This window comes from Grammomys surdaster, unplaced genomic scaffold, assembly GCF_004785775.1.
Source record: "Grammomys surdaster isolate TR1022 unplaced genomic scaffold, NIH_TR_1.0 125941, whole genome shotgun sequence".
Lineage (NCBI taxonomy): Eukaryota > Metazoa > Chordata > Mammalia > Rodentia > Muridae > Grammomys > Grammomys surdaster.
The window spans coordinates 449,790-468,708 of record NW_021620763.1 but is presented as its reverse complement, the minus strand read 5'-3'; the positions used below and the strand labels follow the sequence as shown (position 1 = coordinate 468,708).

Sequence of the window (18,919 nt, the reverse complement as noted above, 5' to 3'; positions counted from 1 at the left end):
TTAACACTAAGTCAGTAGTGCTAGATATTTGTACATCATAGTCATGCTATAGAAGTTTGAAATTGTTCTACAGATGAATAAACTGGCCTTCATGAGCTTAATTTAAATGGTTAAATATTGAATTTGGTCTTTATGACTTTTTTATTAGATATTTTATTCATTTACATTTCAAATGTTATCTTCTTTCCCGGTTTCCCCTCCGGAAACCCATCCCCCGCACCTTACTGCCCTGGTATTCTGCTACACCAGGGCATCAAGCCTTCACAGGACCAAGGGCCTCTCCTCCCATTGATGCCCGACTAAGCCATTCTTTGCTACATATGCGGCTGGAGCCATGAGTCCTTCCATGTGTACTCTTTGGATGGTGGTTTAGTTCCTGGGAGCTCTGGAGGGGATGGGGTGTCTGGTTGGTTGATATTGTTGTTCTTCCTATGAGGTTGTAAATCCCTTCGGCTCCTTCAGTCCTTTCTCTAACTCCTCCATTGGGGACCCCATGCTCAGTCCAATGGTTTGCTGTGAGCATCTGCCTCTGTATTTGTCAGCTTTGGCAGACCTTCCCAGGAGACGGCTATAACAGGCTCCTGTCAGCAAGTACTTGGCATCTACAATAGTGTCTGGGTTTGGTGTCTGTAATAAGGGGTGGATCTCCAGGTGAGGCAATCTCTGGATGGCCTTTCCTTCAGTCTCTGCTCCACAGTTTGTCCCAGGATTTCCTTTAGACAGGAGCAATTCTGGGTTAAAAATTTGGAGATAAGTGAGTGGCCCCATTCCCCAACTGGGGGCCTTGCTTAATTAACTTCTAGATATGGTCTCTATAGGTTCTCCCTCCCCTATCTTGGGCATTTCAGGTAATCTCATCCCATTGGGTCCTGGGAGCCTCTTGCTTTCCTGGCATCTGGGACATAGGACTTCTTTAGATCTAATAAAGTGGTTAGGTCTGTTGAAACATAAGTCATGCACTTTGACAAATTTTTAATTATTTTATGTAAAGTGCCTGATTGGGTGAATTTCTGTAACTGTTGATTCAGACACAGGTTGAGTTGATGACTTAATGGTGCATTTCTCTTATTCAGGATTAAAGAAGTAAATGAAACTAACAAACGAGTAGAACAGGAAATTAAGGTGGCCATCTTCACCCTTATCAATGAAATTAATAAGAAAGGAAAATCTCTCTTACAACAGCTAGAGGTATGGTTTAAAGCAATAATTAAAAATTCTTCTGCTTCTCAACTGTTCTCAGTGTTTACTGAAAGTGCTTTTAAATGGGTTGGAGATAAGTAAAATAGAAAATGTGTTTTTGTTGTTGTTAATTTTCTATTGGGAATGAGAACTTAAGTTTTAGTTACTTTGTAGTTCATTCTAATAAGACTGGTTGATTTTTATTTTGGGGGGGGGACTGTCTTGAAAATCATCCTACTAGCCTTGAACCTATAGAACCTATGTCTCCCAAGTGCTGGAATTAAAGTTGTGCACCACCATGCCTGACATAAAACACTGTTTTTTGTTTGTTTTTGTTGTTGTTCTTGTTTTAAAGCCATATAACTTGGAAATAGTGATAACATCTTAGGGAAGAACTTTTACTAAAACATGATGTAAATGAAGACAAAGCAAGTGCTTTGAATTTCCTTTCTTTCTAGCAAGAGGCCTCAGTTTAACTTCTTTATGTAAATGCAATTGGGCTTGTGATTGAGCCATTTATGTTATTTCTATAATTGGCCAAAAATGTTCTACATTTTGAATTACATAAACCTTAAGCTTCATTATTAATTTTATATACTATTTTGAAATTGATATGTAAAATTGATATGTTTCCTATTTTGAAATTGATATGTAAATAGTTATAAATTTTCTGAGGCTCTTGTTTGGTTTTGAAATTTGGTTTTGAATCTTGTTTGGTTTTGAATTTTGAAATTGACATTTTTGGGTTTTTATTTTTTTCAAGACAGTGCTTCTCTATGTAGTCCTGAATATTCTGAAACTCATTCTGTAGATTAGGGTGACCTCAAACCTTTTTTTGTTTTGTTTGTTTGTTTGTTTGTTTTGGTTTTTTGAGACAGGGTTTCTCTGTAGAGCCCTGGCTGTCCTGGAACTCACTCTGTTAGACCAGGCTGGCCTCGAACTCAGAAATCTGCCTGCCTCTGCCTCCCAATTGCTGAGATTAAAGTCGTGAATCACTACGCTTTTTTTGGGGGGGGGGGTTAAAAGGATAAACATTTCTTCTTTGAACATTTTATGCTCTTATCTATATGATACTGAGGGTATATTTTATGTGCCACTGAAAAGTTACAACTTTAAAGTATGTAGTCGAATAATTTTCATTAACCTTAGATTGTTCTTAGACTTTCTTTATTCATAGAGCCCTTTAAAGATATAAGAATGTTATATGTAAGTGAAAGAATCCTGTGAGCTCAGTAACTTAGTTTTTGTCTTTTAAAAACACCTTGCATTGAAAAACAGTGGTGAGAATAAAAGTCTTGAACGTATTCGAGTTGGATGTTTCTTACCTATTTTCTATTTGTAGTCTATAAGTTTTAACCCTAATAGGTTTAATCTCTAAAATAACTATATGAATCCAGAGCAGTTAGTAGTAAGTATTTTTGATACATTTGCCTATACATCTAAACGTCGCAATTGTAAATCCATTTCAAGGACTTCAGAACTTAAACCTCATGAAGTACTTTGTGATAAATATTCTATATACTCTGAGCATGATAATAATTTTTAAAATAGCTGTTTCTTATATAATATTCTAAGCAGTAAAAGAGATGTTTTCCTAGCTTTGTTGAATTGATTCTAGTGATGTTATAATTCTATCTGCTTAATACTTTATCTATTGATTTATATTATAAAGTAAATTTGTTCTCTTTTGAAAAATACTGTTTAGTAAATGAAGTTGAATAATTTAGGGGAGAAAAGGATTAAGAAGTAGGTTATTTTGGGCATATTCAATGTCAAAATATATATAGGACATTGCTTGTTCTTTCTTTGGAATAATTTCTTCTGAACATTTTTTTCCTTGCAATGTTTTCCTAAAACTCTTTTTTTGGTGAACTTTGTTTACACCAGTTTACCTAATTTCATTCTTAGACCTCAGGAATTTATAAGGGTGTTTTGTTTTGTTTTAGGTATTTAAGAGAAATTTTAACTTTACCCTCAATCCATACCAGTAGGTGGCACTAGTAGCTCAGTATTTTCTTTGACCCCGAAAGTATAGTTAGTTAAGATGATTCCTCAAGGTCAGCTATAGTGTATTGGATCAACCTAACAGCAGGAACACACTATTTTGAACAGTTTTTTGATGAAAGAAAACCCATAAACTACTGCTAATGTTCTGAATGGAGGGGATTTAACTTAGACCAGATTTTTCTTTTCCCACTTTTCTTAGTTACTTTCTTTCTGATTATTTATAGACTTATTAAATAATTACGGGTTTCTCTTATACAATTTTTGCAGTAGATAGAGGTGTTTCTGTATGTGATTTTTGTTTTTTAATTCTTCAGTGAAGCTATTATTCTATTTCAGAATGTTACAAAAGAAAGACAGATGAAGCTACTACAGCAGCAGAATGACATCACAGGCCTCTCCCGGCAGGTGAAGCATGTTATGAACTTCACAAACTGGGCCATTGCAAGTGGCAGCAGCACGGCACTACTTTATAGCAAGCGTCTGGTGAGGCACACCGTGTCTTTATTGTTACATAATGGACCCATTACTTACAAGTGTAGAATGTTTATATTGTAAATAGAAAAACCTGTTTAAAGCATGAACGTTTCTTTTGGCAAATGTAACCATTTTTATATGATTCAGCAAAGCTGCTACTGATGGCACATAGCTGTAATTCCAGCCAGCACTTAGAATTGGATTGACGCAAGAGAGGTCAAGGTTAACCTGAATTTCATGTCAGTTCCCTGACTCAAAGAATATTTTTATCTTTCTGTTGTTCCCATTTACTTTTGATTAATTATATTTCTGTCATTTTCCTAGACTCTCATAAATAGAATCATGTCACATATATTCTTTTGAGGATACTTAGTATTTCAGTGCAGTTTATTATCAAAAATGGCAGAAATTCAAATATGTGCATTTCATTTGCTTGATAATTTAGACGTTGACAGGCTTCTGTGATATGTAGGGCTTTATAAACTTTAAAAAATCTCTAGTATGCTTCTTTAACTAACATTTAATTTTAATACTAAAATGAGTTTGTTTCCTTTGAAGATTACTTTTCAGTTACGTCATATTTTGAAAGCACGATGTGATCCTGTTCCTGCTGCCAATGGAGCAATTCGTTTCCATTGTGACCCCACCTTTTGGGCCAAAAATGTAGTGAATTTAGGTGAGAAATATTTCCTGGATACAATTTGGACTGTAAAGTTGAGAGGAGAAACCATTTTAGCAGACTCTTGATACAGTTTTTAAACTTTAAGATATGAATTATTTAAGAAATGTGTTAGGTATTAGAAGCTGTCTCTCAGGTCCAGGCTGTTTGGTCTTGGTGCGGGGCTTGAACCCTGTCTTCAGCACGCTAAACCATGCTCTCTGCTTAGCTCCTCAGGCCTTGGAGAATGTTTACCATGTGGTCCGTTTCTACCCTTTTTCAAAATTAGTACTGACTTAGTAAATGACTGTTCTCTGAATAATTATTTAGTAGTTTAATTCTATCAAGTGGTTCAATGGAGAAGGAACTAGAGTTCACTGAAGTGTTAGAGCCACATTCCAAGGAATGTTCAACAAAAGGAACTCTTTTTACTCTATAAAAAAATAGATTTCGTTTTTTGTTTCTTCATATTGATAACCTAAAGACCATGAGTGAAAGTTGTAGAGTAAACAAAAAGCCAAGCAAGTGATTTTTGTCATTTTAGCTACTAAGGAGACTGGGGGCGGGGGGTTGGGTTACTTGAGCCTATGAATTTATAAGACTCCTTTTCTTAAAGTAAAATGAAATGAAACAGTATGACTTAGAATGAAATCTGCCATCCATTTGAATATTTCCACTTTCAAAGTAATCATGCCATTGAGATTTGAATTTTAAATGTTTAAAATAACATATTCTTTGAGTAAACAGAAAAAAGATACTCAATTTTGACTTTAGATGTAGCACCAGAAAAATCACTGTTGTTTGGCTTACTAGATGTGGGGGAGGGGGAGGGGGAGAGGGAGAGGGAGAGGGTCATTTTGTACTGCATTTTCAAAAAGTTTCTTATAGAAATCATTACTTGCAACAAGATTTTTTTCTTTGTGGCTTGCCAGTATTACCTCAAAGAAAATGACTGTATACAAAGGAAGGGAAATGATTAGTTTAAAGGTATAAAATGGTCTAAAGTGTTCAGAATTTCCACAGAAAATTATTTGGTAGCTGGGTATTATTTCACCCTTAACATTAGCAGTTCAAAAGCAGATGGGGGATTCTGAGAGATGGCTCAGTGGTTGAGTACTGGCTACCCTTTAGAGGACCAAGATTTAATTCTCAGCACCCGAGTGGCAGCTCACAATGTCTGTAACTCCAGTTCCAAGGGATCTGGTGGCCTCTTGTGATCTCTTCAGTTAACCAGGCATACAGTAGTTGGTGCTCAGACATATATAGTCAAAACACCCATACACATTTAGAAAGAAAAGGAAGGAAGGGAGGGAGGGAAAAAGAAAGAGAAAAAGAAAGCAGATAGAATCAGTATGGCAACCATCATGAATATATCCTGGAGTCTTTGTCATGGAAGAATTGGTTCAGACTGACTGGATCCTTCCTCTAATAATGTCTCTTTCAGTCTCCAGCCAGCTAGCCTGGGTTATGCAGCAACAAAGACACCGTGCCTCAAACTAGCTGGAAAGGTGAGGACTGACATCCAAAGGTTGTCCTCTGACCTCCACATGTGCACTGTCGTGCATGCCCACAACCATCCATGCCCCCCACCCCCAAAATGCACATGCACACATACATCACACCTACACAGGTCTAAGAACAGATAGTGTATTCTGAATAATGAGCTTATTTGTGGGAGGTTCAAGGAGCTTTGGAATCTATTGAGTTTCTGATGAGCATCATTAAACCTAGCTCTCATTTGTGATGTGCTGTTGGATGATCTGAGGTGCTAATTTTCAGAAGGAGGTAAAGAGAGTGATTTATCTTTGAAGTGGGCAATTTAATTTAGTTGATAATTTGTAAATCATTCTTATTTTTTTTTAAATCCTCAGGTAATCTAGTAATAGAGAGTAAGCCAGCTCCTGGTTATACTCCCAATGTTGTAGTTGGGCAAGTTCCTCCAGGGACAAACCACATTAGTAAAACCCCTGGACAGATTAATTTAGCACAGCTTCGACTCCAGCACATGCAGCAACAAGTGTATGCACAGAAACATCAGCAGTTACAACAGATGAGACTGCAGCAGCCACCAGCTCCTGTACCAACAACAACAACAGCAACACAGCAGCATCCTAGGCAAGCAGCCCCACAGATGTTACAACAACAGGTAAGCATTGTGCCCTTCCATTAATGATGGAAATTAAAATTAAGAAGATCACAAATCTACACTTCATTCCGTACACATGAATTACACAGTATGAGTTACTAGGTGAAGTTCAAAAGTCAGAAGTATAGGGAAAGTTTGAAGAATGAAGGTGTTAAGATCACGGGAAACAGTGACATTTTGCCCCTTCATATGATATATGCTCTCACACACATACTATTGTGAACCAAAGAACTAGATTGTTTCTAAGCTCTGATGCATTAAGTGTTTCCTGAAATTATTCTTTTATTTGGTGATGTTTATATGCTGTTCCACAATCAATATTGTTAACTGATGAGTTAATGTTGATCCCCATTTCCCTCTCTCCCCTTCCCTTCCTCCCTCCCTCCCTCCCTCCCCCCAACGCTAGATAGAAACAATTTGGAGTGACTTTTTATAGTAATTATCAATTTTGTAAGTATTGGGGTTGGAAAAGAGAATATGGTTTAGTACTGTACCCTTAATAATATTTATACCCTTCTGTTCTAACTGAATTACTATTACTTTAACATTTTATGATTGACTAACAAATTTGTAGAGTTATTATATGAGCTGGGCATGATGGTGTATGCCTTTAATCCCAGGACTTGGGAGGCAGAGGCAAGTGGATCTCTGAATTTGAGAGCAGGCTGTTCTACATAGTGAGTTCAGGACAGCCAGAGCTCCAAAGAGAAAGTTTGTCTTGAAAAACCAAAAAAAAAAAAAAAAAAAAAAAGGAAATATTATGAATTAAAATTTCTACTTTTTACAGCCTCCAAGATTGATCAGTGTGCAAACAATGCAAAGAGGCAACATGAACTGTGGAGCATTTCAGGCCCATCAAATGAGACTGGCTCAGAATGCTGCCAGAATACCAGGGATACCCAGGCACAGTGGCCCTCAGTATTCCATGATGCAGCCACATCTCCAAAGACAAGTATGCCTAGAGTTACATTTGTAAGAATCATATAATTTTAAAACTAAAAGAGATCATTTTTCATCATTAGAGTTGTTGATGAGGGTCTTTGATATTTATAATAATATAATGTGTTACATATATCTGCTTGTTCCAGAAAAATGTACATTCACATGAAAATTTGTTTCTTTAAACTTAAACTGTGGATTAAGATACTCTGGTTTAACTCTAAGCTCATTACCTAGAGAGTCAAAGAACTTTTATCATAACTTTAGTCATAAACATTAGTCATAAACGGTAATTCTGAAAATCAAGGTTAGAGCTTTAATTTTCTGATACTGTTAGTATGCTTTTTAACATGACATTTTGATCTTGATAACAAAGAATTCTTTAATAAGGCTAACTGTATGTATGTCTGTGTTTTTATATTTTCTCTTTTCTATACTTCGGTGTTCTTTTTAGATATGCTTAATCTTAAAAATTACTGTGGGTTAGGGTGTAGGTCTGTTGTAAAATGCTTGAAATTCTGGGTTTGTTCTCACTACTGCCAAGAAACAAGATAATAAAATAAATTATGTCGGGTTTAGTAGCTTTGCTTGTTATTTCAATGCTAGAGAGGTAGAGGTAGGAGGATCAAAAGTTCAGTTATCCTTGGCTTTATAGAGAATTCAAAGTCAGCCTAGACAACTGTATACTTTGTCTCAAAAGCCAACTACATAGGAATGGAGAAATAGGACAGTGATTGATGCACTTGTTACTCTTACAGAGGACCTACATATGGTTCTAAGAACTTACCTGGCAGCTCAAAACCACCTGTAACGCCAGTTTTAGGAGTTCCAACACTGGCTCTTGAGATCACTGCATGCATATATTACACAGAAACTCGTGCAGGCACACACATGACATAAACAGACAAAATATTTGAAAAAAAAATAGTGATTTAGAGACAAATTTATAATTTTAAAGAAATTATATTATTATATAAATACAATATAACTGTAAGAGTAATTACAAAAATGAAGCCACTTTTAAAAAACAGTATTTTAAGTTTGGTTTTTTTTTTTTAAACAGGATTCAAGCTATTTTTTAAATTCCTTGGGTATTATCTTAAGACATGAACATGGTTTGGTAGCACACACTTGTAATCTTAAAGCTCAGGAGATAAGAGTAGAAATAACGTTCATGAATTTGAAGCCAGGCTGGTCTATAGAGAGATTGTCTTAGAAATAAGCATGCTGTAGAGGCTGTTAAAGTAACTGGCTAGTTACAGTGCAGTGATGGTGAGTTAGAACCACTGTACTAGATTTTTGGGGAAGGGGAATTTTGAGATGACCTATGAAGCACTTACTATTTTCTAGCAGAGGACTTAATTCCGTTCCTAGAACTCACAGGACAGTTTACAGTTACCTGTAACCTTCAGTTCCAGGCTATCCAGCACTTTTTCCTGTATACATGTGGTCCATATAAACTCAGTCAGGCATACAAACTAATAAATCTTAAATAGAATCAGATAATTTCCAGAAGGAAAGAATTAAGCACTTGGAGCAGTGAGTCCCCAACTTTTTGGCCAAAATTGCCCCAAGAAAGACTTGTGAAAAAAATGTTTATTCACCTTCTATAAAACTTTTATACTTTAGTAAGTAGTGCCAAAAATATTATAGCATATTATAAATACTGACTTTAAAACTAAACATAGGATGTAAGATGACTCAGCAGGTAAAGTCACTTGCCACCAAGCCCTGAATTTGTTCTTCAGAAACTTCAGGGTAGAAGGAGAGATCCAAATCTTGCAACTTTGTCCTCTAACCTCTACATTGGTGCACGTGTGCGCGCATGCACACACAAACCACACACGTGGTTAGAGAGATTGTGGTTCACAAACATCTGTAGCTCCAGGGGATCTGATATCCTCTGGTGTCCGTGGTACAATGCATATAGTGCAGAGAACACACATCTTACACATAAAAATAAAAGTAAGTAAATCTTAGGGGAAGAAAAGAAAAACTAAGCTCTATATTATTGTATTATCATTTCTTTTGAAATTCAAAATTTACAGACTATTCTCCTTGGACTTGGACTTCTTTTACAACTTTTATAGAATTTTGTCTTCTGTGTTTATATCTGACAAATATAAGTTAACCTTTTGTAACTTTCTGTAGAAAAAATATTTTTATAAGAGTTGGTGGTTAAATTGAGTCATAATGAAAGCTATTAAGATTTAAAACCTTTCTGTTGAAAAGTTACTATATTATTTGTATATAGTTATTGAGACAAAAATATGTTCATATGATTTTAAGAGTAAGCTGAAAAGGCCAGAGAGATGGCTCAGCAGGTAAGAGCACTTCTGCTCTTGCAGAAGACCTGGTTTTTCTTCCCAGTACTCATGTGGCTACTCAGACTGTAACTCAGACTGTAATTTTCAAGGTATCTGATGCCCTCTACTGACATCTGTGGGCACTGCGCACATGTGGTGTACATATGTCCGTTCAGGCACTCATACCTACAAAAAAAATTACCCTATTATAAAATAGAATAATAAACAGATGATATAAAATTCTTTAATGTATACTTTTCTATGAATTAAGTGTAGTCTTTTTACTTCCTTTTCAGCTATGTATTTTGTTTACTGTCATTTATTGTTAGAATAAGAATAATTGATTTTATTTCAAGTTTCTGTTTTTATGTAATACTCAAGAAGCTTGACAAAATATGTAATTGGAGAGTAGAAATTTTATTACAAAAATATTTCTTAAGTGTTTTGGATGTTTTGTAACAGGGAGTTCTTGTAGTTGTATTTCACTAGTCAAGGGTCTACTGACTCATCATTTTGTTGGTCTATAGTATTGGCCTGTTTTTTTAACATCCAAGTCCTTTTCCAATTGTGCCTTTGTTTAACTTTGCTATTTGTTTTTGTTTCCCCCATATTAATTAGCAGTGTGCCATTACTTTCAAGCAAGACAGCAATTGTGAAAAGACCATGTATGACATTTTGTTAGGCAAATGTGGTTTTAAAGTAATACCTAGGAAGGGTGGAGATAATTGGTTTCCTTATTACTTTTGGCATAACTATGTACTCCTTAGTTCTTAGGGTACTTTTAAGTATTGTGTGTACCAAGGTTCAACACTTGAAAGACTACAAATGAAACAGTCATACTATCTGCTAGGTTTTAGGGCCTTTCCTTCAGAAGTAACTGTTAACATTTTTAGTTTTTTAATATTTAAATGATTTAATTGTATATGTATAGTAACATATTTTCAAAAGACCTTAAATATTTATGATCTTTTTTTAAAGATTTATTTATTTATTTATTTATTTATTTATTGTATGTGAGTACACTGTCACTGTCTTCAGACATACCAGAAGAGGGCATCAGACCTTGTTACCCTTGTTACAGATGGTTGTGAGCCACCATGTGGTTGCTGGGAATTGAACTCAGAACCTCTGGAAAAGCAGTCGGTGCTCCTAACCATTGAGCCATCTCTCCAGCCCAATATTTATGATCTTAAATAATCCTTGTAATAGCTCTCTTAATGAAATCAAAAAGGGATCATTTATCCATAATTCAGGATTACTGTTTAAGATTATGTCACTGCTTAGGTCTGCATAGTTTAGAGCTGGAAATCGATGTCATAGTTCATTTCTGAAATTCATCATGAATTTCTACCATATCAAGTTACAGTTTGTAGTCCTGTAGCTAAAAGACTAAAGAATCAAAGAGGAATGTCTTCAGAACTGTGCCTTCTGTGTCCTGTTTGCAAACTTGGTGGCTTCCACATCCTCATACATCCTTGTTCTGAAGATCTTATCAGTAAGCTGATAGGTTGACAATTATTTGCAAATCTCTTTTTCTTTAGATAGTACCTAAAAATGAGTGAAAAATGAAAGTCTTAGTTTAAACTGTTTCTTGCATACATTTGAGAGGCCTCACTTTGTCAGCTGCAGGTACTTTTAGTATGGAAAGGATACACTAAAAATAACTAATTGTTGCTAAGGTATGGTTCAGAGATGCTGGCAGAGCACAGAATAATAGTACCTTTTTTTCCCTAAACAGCATTCAAACCCAGGACATGCTGGACCCTTTCCTGTTGTATCAGCACACAACCCAATCAACCCAACAAGCCCTACCACAGCAACTATGGCAAATGCAAATCGAGGTCCCACCAGCCCGTCTGTTACAGCAATAGAACTAATACCCTCAGTCACCAATCCAGAAAACCTTCCATCGTTGCCAGATATTCCTCCTATACAGGTTTGTATTTAAGCTAAGCAAATCATTTAGAAATCTCATACTAATTGAAGAAGTGTTTTTTTTTTTCCAGGACCCATTATTTCCTTGAACCTTCTGAAGAGTAAAGGGTTCATGTGTAAAATTTTAAGTTGTGCTGAAACTAATACTCCTCTATCTTTTATAGTTAGAAGACACTGAATACATGTTAAGAATATCTAAACAGGTACAATAATAGACCAATACTAGCTTTGTAGATTTGCTAATTCTTCACTTTTTAAGTACTTTCCAAAGGCAGGCCTCCATCAAATAAGACAAATTATAAGAATTTGTAGCCTAAAAGAGACCCAGGACCAAAATGGGTTCTCATCTGTGGTTACTTTTACTTTTGATCCATAAGTAAGGGCAGTCCACTCCTCATATAAAGCACTTGGGTAGAAAAGGGCTGTGTTGAAGGATTTAGGTATCAGGCACTTTGGGGTGTGTACTAAAAGGAAGAAATAATGAAAAAGAGAAGATGAGTTGCAAAGTGCTTCTGAGGTTTCTCATTTCTTTCAGTTGAGAAATTTTCCTAATAATACGTGTCTTCCATGTCTTTTGACATATTTGAATTAAAATTAATGTTCTTAAATATAAAGTCTGAGGATTCTACTGTTATTTTCCCTTATTGTATTAGTTTTAGAGTTTGAGGTCTCCATGGCCGCAAGGAACAGTGAAGCTGCTAAAATAGTAGTATGGTTTTGTTTTGCTGAGATAGGCTTTTACAAATCCCTGGCTGGCTGCAAAGTTACTGAGATCCTTTTTCTGCCTCCTGAGCTAGGATTGAAGCCATGACCACCAAGGCCTGCCTATGTGAGAGTTTCAAATGATGCTTTTATAACTTCAAAGTGTATTGGAAACCACTGACTTCTTGTGGTTCTTTTACTCTATTACAGTTTCTTGATATTAGAAGATCCCCCCCCCCTTTTTGGCTAAGGGAATGCTAATAGTATTGTTGCTAAGAGTATTAGACTATATAGTAAAATAGAATAGAATAATTTTTGGAATGTAAGTTAAGAAGTTATAATTGTTACCTTATAATTAACAAAATACTTTCTTGGGCAACATGCTTTGATACTTGACATTACTTGCTAGAATATGTAATAATGCTATTTATAAGGAAATAGTGGTGAGTCATTTTCCTATGCATGTAGTAGTTGGAATTTGATTCATACTGTTGCTTGTAAGTTTAGACTCTTCATTATCCACAGCCACACCAAAAGGATAGTTTGAGATTACCTGAAAAGTTATTGTTTTGTCATTGTTTCTAGAATGTTTTTTAAGATTGTTCTGCTACATTTTCTATTTTCTCCTTTTCTGACTCCTTGTGTCTGTTACTCTGGGCCTTTTTTTTTTTTTTTTTTTTTTTTTTTTTTTTTTTTTAAAGATAAAATATGTGGTCTTTTATGCCTGCCCTTTCTTCACTTAGTGTGTAGGTATTTCTATTATAACTTAATTCCTTCTATGGCTGAATAATATTTTATTGTATAGAATTCTCTTTCTTTTTTTCTTCTTTTGAAGATAGGGTCTTGAAATTTAGTCTAGCCTGGAATCCACTGTGTAGCTCAGGCTGGCTCATTTTCTACCATACTCTCTCACGTAGTAGGATTACAGGCATGCATCCCATGCCTGTTTCTGCCTTTGTATCTATGGCAGTGTGTTCATGTATTAGTTGATGTCTATTTCAGTTTCCAGTTTTTGCCTGTAAGGAAATAATACTAATAATACTAATATTAATCTGTAATAGTGGTTCTCCTCCTTCGTAATGCTGCTATTTTTAATGTACCTTCTCATGTTGTGCTGACCCCCAACCATAAAATTATTTTTGTTGCTACTTCATAACTAATTTTGCTAGTTGTGAATCATAATGTAAATATTTAATATCCAGAATATATGATGGGCAACCATTATGAAATGTCATTTAACTCCCAAAGGGGGGGTCATGGCCCACAGCTTAAGAACCACTGGTCTACAAGCTTTTTGGTGTGTGTGTGTGTCTGTGTGTGTGTGTAGTTATTTCTCTAAGATAAGGTAAAAACAAACCTGAATAGGACAAAACAAATGGACAGGGGAAAAAAAGAGCCAAGGAATAAACACAAGAAACACGTATTGATGGAGATGTACACATATTCACACCACAGAAATCCCATAAAAACACAAAATTGGTAACTGTAATATATAAGCAAAAAGACCTTAAGAGTTTTTTTCTTAAAAAACAAACAAACAAACAAACAAAAGCTCAGACAAAACATTATGAGATCAAAAAACCAAAAACAACCCTCCAAAAATACCATACCATTGTGTTGGCCATCTATTGATGGGCATGGGACTTCCCTTGGTATGGTTAAACATTAAATTTATGAAGCTGCTATCGTAACATAGGCAGTAAATTTTTTTTAACAGTAAACTTTGAGTTAGGTATGTGGCTCAGTGGTATAGTGTTTATCTAGCATGTTCAAGGAACCAACCCACCCTCCCTCCCTCCTTCCCTTCCTCTGAAGGACAGATACTCAATTTATAACCCTGACTGGCCTGGAAGTTACCATGTGGACCAAATTGTCTTCCCCATTCAGAGACTCACTTGCCTCTGCCCACTAAATTCTGGGAATAAAGGTGTACACCATCATACCAGACTGTAAAGTTGTCGTACAAGTACCTTCATGAGGAGGTAATAGGAGGTAGTAAATTGAAATCAGAATGCTTCACACTTTAATGTTTCACATAAACTATTTCTGCGGTGTGAATATGTATACCTCTCCATCTATATGTGTTTCTTTGTTTTTTTTTCTTTTGTTTTGTTTGTCTGTTTGTTTGTTTCCCTGTTCATCTGTTTTCTCCTATCCAGGTTTATTTTTACCTTATCTTAAAAAAATAACTTATACACAAAAAAGCTTATAGACCAGTGGTTCTCACCTTCAGGCCCATCTATTTAGTTAGAGATAGAAATTAGAGGTAGGAAATGTTAAAGGAGTTGAATAGGGTTGTCATTGTCCCTGTTTGTTTTTATGTGGTATGCAGCACTCTTTCTGGGGCTGGAGAGTTGGCTCAGCATTGCTGCTTGTTCAGTTCTCAGCACCCACATGGTGGCTCACCACTGCCTATAACTCTGGTTTCAGAAATCCAGTGCCTTCATCTGACCTCTGCAGGCACACACATGCTGTACATAAATACAGGCAAAGCACTCATACATGTTAAAATATTACTAGTAAGTCTTTAAAAGTTTGGGGAAAAAAAGCAGTAAAAAGAGCTCGTACCTTAAGCGATTATTTCTAGTTAACTTGAGAGTTACAGCTAAGGATTCTATAGTACAGCTTACAAGTAGATGTTTAGTAGCTGTGATCAAAGGGTAGATAGACAGAACTATTATTACTTTTTATTCTGATTAATTCAGCCTTCTAACTCTTAGCTCAGTTTGCCACTGGGCTAATTTTTGTTGTTGTTATTGTTGTTTTTTAAGAGAATTGGGAAATTACTGTTTTTGCTTTTGAGGAATATCCAATCCTGTTTGTAGTTGTGACCTGCTTCGTTGTTAGTTTCTCGTTCTGCTTTGGTTTATATTCCCTTTTCTCCAAAATGTATAGTTTTGTCTTAAGTCAAAAGTAGATTTACATAAGATACACTTTGACCTTTGTCTGGAGAACAGGTTGAAACAGGGAACAAGTGTGGGAATAAATGGAATAAGCAAGAAAATTAAATAGCAATAAATAATAAGTTGACAATTTCTTAGGAATAGGGTGGATTTTCAGATACTTTTAACACTTAGTGTCTTTTTACTTCTCATGTAAATATTTTCTCACATAAGCATCACATTCTGCAGGAAAATGGCTATTTATTTAGTGCATGTGAGTGTCTTCAGACACACCAGAAGAGGGGATTGGATCCCATTACAGATGGTTGTGAGCCACTATGTGGTTGCTGGGAATTGAACTCAGAACCTCTGGAAGAGTAGTCAGTGTTCTTAACCACTGACCCATCTCTCCAGCCCGAAAATGGCTTAAGACAGGAAACTAATGTTAGTTTTGTTTGTTTGTTAGGATGGGTGTTTCAAAATTGCAGTGCTTTATCCTCTGACCTTATCCTATTGCCTCTAAGTATGAAATGAGTTCAGGCTTTATGGCCTTTTCTTTCTTATGTGTACAGTGATGAGCTTTTGTCACACTAGATCCTGATCAGAACTTGTCCCCTTAAGTTGGAGTTTGACATGTATTTTCCCTTGTGTAAATGATTCTGATGGGATGAAAACAGGAAGGGAGAGAGACGGAGAACAAAGGTGTCCAGCAATTCTGAGGAAAGGAAGTCAAGTGTGATGTTAGTGTATGAGAACTGTTTTTGTAATTGGACAGACAGGACTTAGTGGATTACTAAATTTGTCTTAGCAGCTAGTTCTCTGTCATGTAATATAAATTATAAGGTCAGTCACATAAACTTTATACTGTGTGAGTTCTCAGACTACCCTAAGGAAGCAACAGTTAGGTTGATCTTGATATTGAGTAATCTCTTAGTTTATAGTAAAGTGAGTACAGACAGTGACATTAATTCCTTCATCTTCAATTTAATCAAAGCAAATTTATTTTTATCTTTCTTTAGTTGGAAGATGCTGGCTCAAGTAGTTTAGATAATCTACTGAGTAGATATATCTCAGGCAGTCATCTACCCCCTCAGCCTACAAGTACCATGAATCCTTCCCCAGGACCCTCTGCGTTATCACCTGGATCTTCAGGTAAAACAAACAGGGATATTGCTTCATTGCTCTTAACGCCTTAAAGCAGGGGTGGAGGAGTGAGGGCTGTCTCCTTATGTCTGTCAGGTAAAAAACTGCAAGAGGGAGGTATGTGGAGATAGCGCCATATGTGTACACACTTTACACACAAGATAGAGTAGGGAGGAAGGAAGAGGACAAGGAATTTAGGAATTGGCTCAGGTGATGATGTGATTGGGTATTGGCAACTCTAAAATCTTCAGGGCATTTAGCAAGCTGAAGAGTCAGGGAAGTTACTTTGCAGACTAGTGTCCAGAAGTAAAATTGAGTAAGGGACTAAAAGGCATAGCCCCAGCTTTTCAAGGGTTTAGGTGACTAAATAAGACCCACTTGGATTCTGAAGGAGAATTTACTTTGTTCAAGGTCTATTGACTTTTCAAATTTGCGTGCATATATGTTTAAATGATGTTGACAATCTTTATCTGACTGGAATGATATGACTAAACATAGTATGTCCTGTCTTTTGACAACACTAAACACATCCAGCCACACTGTACTCAATTCTTTGGGGGACTTTGGAGTCTATTAACTTTTTATATCTGATGTTTTACAGTATGGGTAATGAATTGAGTTTTTAAGTTTAACTTAAATCAGTTTTAAAATAATGAAAATTGTTTAAAAGTTAAATAAAACCATGTGAATTTTCAAGTTGTAATTTTAAAATTAAAAGCTTGCCGGGCAGTGGTGGCACGCCTTTAATCCCAGCACTTGTGGCAGAGGGAGGCAGATTCTTGAGTTCGAGGCCAGCCTGGTCTACAGAGTGGGTTCCAGGACAGCCAGGGCTACACAGAGAAACTCTGTCTTGAAAAACAAACAAACAAGCAAACAAACAGCCTAAATTTGCTTTTAACAATTAAAATGTTTATAAAGTGTAGATCTCTCCTCAAAGCCCAGTTTGATTGTTGCTGCTCTCACGGGATTTCAGCTGAGACAATCAAGATTCATGATTGGAGTAGTGCCACACAGACTAACAGTCAAGTCATTTATGATTAGACTCCCCCCCTTCTTTTTTTTTTCTTTTGGATTTGTGGAACAGAATTTCACATTGTAGCCCAGGCTATCTAACTTAAGTAGATAAAGTCTACCTCAGGTTCTCAAGTGCTGGGGTTAGAGTCAAACCGTTACATCTAGCTCTAAGTCTGTTTTTCTGATGGAAACTAAATGGGTTTTTTTGTTTCCTAACTAAAACTAGTTCAGATGTAAGCATAGATTTTTTTTGTTTGTTTGTTTTTCTAGACAAGGTTTCTCTGTGTAGCCCTGGCTGTCCTTGACCTTACTCTGAAGACCAGGGTGGCCTTGAACTCTGAGATCTACCTTCCTCTGCCTCCCAAATGCTGGAATTAAAAGCATATGGCACCACTACCTGTTGTAAACATGGGTTTTTACATGAGGTATTTTATTAATATGTTTTGAGTTATATCATTGAGTGTTAGAATTTTTTTCAGGACATCAAAAAAGAATGAATGCCCGGTTGATTTGTGTGCTCCTGTAATCTCAGCACTCAGCTGGAGGCAGTGGGTGATTGTAAGGTCCAGGCCAGTCTGGGCTGTATAATGAAACACTGTCTTAATTTCTAAAAAAGAATACAGGAGTACCATAGACTATTTTATGACATGAAGAAGTGATAGTTTTCTCAATTTGCTGCCTTTTGTTTATGAATATTTTTGCAAGAGGATTCTATAGTCATGTCTGAACTCATCTAAAAGAAACTGGTTGATGTCTACTAATGATTACATTTGCCATCTCCGATTTTACAACTATCTTTGATTTACAAGAATTTCTGAGTTGGGTTATACAATTTGAACATTCTGATACTCAGTTTGACATACTGTTTTTTAGGCTTATCCAATTCTCACACACCTGTGAGACCCCCTAGTACGTCTAGTACTGGCAGTCGAGGCAGGTGAGTAATTTTTTTTTTCAGTATTATGTTACTTATAACTTTTTTTAATAGAAAATTTTCAAATAATCTTCATATCCCCAGATTGAACAGTCAGTACATTAGTTATGCCCTGTCTTCTTTCCTTTGTACTCTTTTGTATTCCTATCGTCTCTGGATTATTTGAAACAAATCTCAGAAATTATGTCATTTTTCTTGTAACTATTCTAAGTTTTATTTAGACCCAGTTATTAAAGTTCCCATTTTTGCACACTAAAATAAGCCCTATACTCTGTCATTAGCAGATGTGTTTACATATAGTTTATTTTTGCAGATACAAAGTTTTCTCTTCTAGACTTTTTTATTTCTCTCATATTATTTAATTTACCTTTTTAAATACACACACAATTAAAAACAAGCCTTAAAAATAAGAATGAGAGATTTGATCAGAAATCAGGTTTAATTAGGTGGAAGTAAGAATACTTCAACTGTACTGTGTGCTTCCTTTGGGAGCTGTTTTGTTTGTTTGTATGTGTTGTTTGTATACATGTGGGCAGTACATGTGTCGGAGGCCAGAGAATGACGTAAGATGTCTTGTTCACGTCTCCACCTTACTTTTTG

At 35.9% G+C, this 18,919-nt stretch overlaps 1 protein-coding gene across 2 annotated transcripts in view; it reads left to right on the top strand.

Annotated features, from left to right (window-relative positions):
• Trim33 (tripartite motif containing 33) overlaps nt 1-18,919 on the top strand; it is a 73,329-nt gene that overhangs the window by 40,111 nt on the left and 14,299 nt on the right. For both annotated transcript variants that reach the window (XM_028753013.1, XM_028753012.1), the window contains exons 6-13: nt 1,074-1,188; nt 3,523-3,669; nt 4,219-4,336; nt 6,190-6,464; nt 7,252-7,416; nt 11,448-11,645; nt 16,248-16,380; nt 18,259-18,322. In XM_028753013.1, coding sequence (XP_028608846.1) covers nt 1,074-1,188; nt 3,523-3,669; nt 4,219-4,336; nt 6,190-6,464; nt 7,252-7,416; nt 11,448-11,645; nt 16,248-16,380; nt 18,259-18,322 — 1,215 coding nt within the window. The remainder of the gene's footprint in view (nt 1-1,073; nt 1,189-3,522; nt 3,670-4,218; nt 4,337-6,189; nt 6,465-7,251; nt 7,417-11,447; nt 11,646-16,247; nt 16,381-18,258; nt 18,323-18,919) is intronic.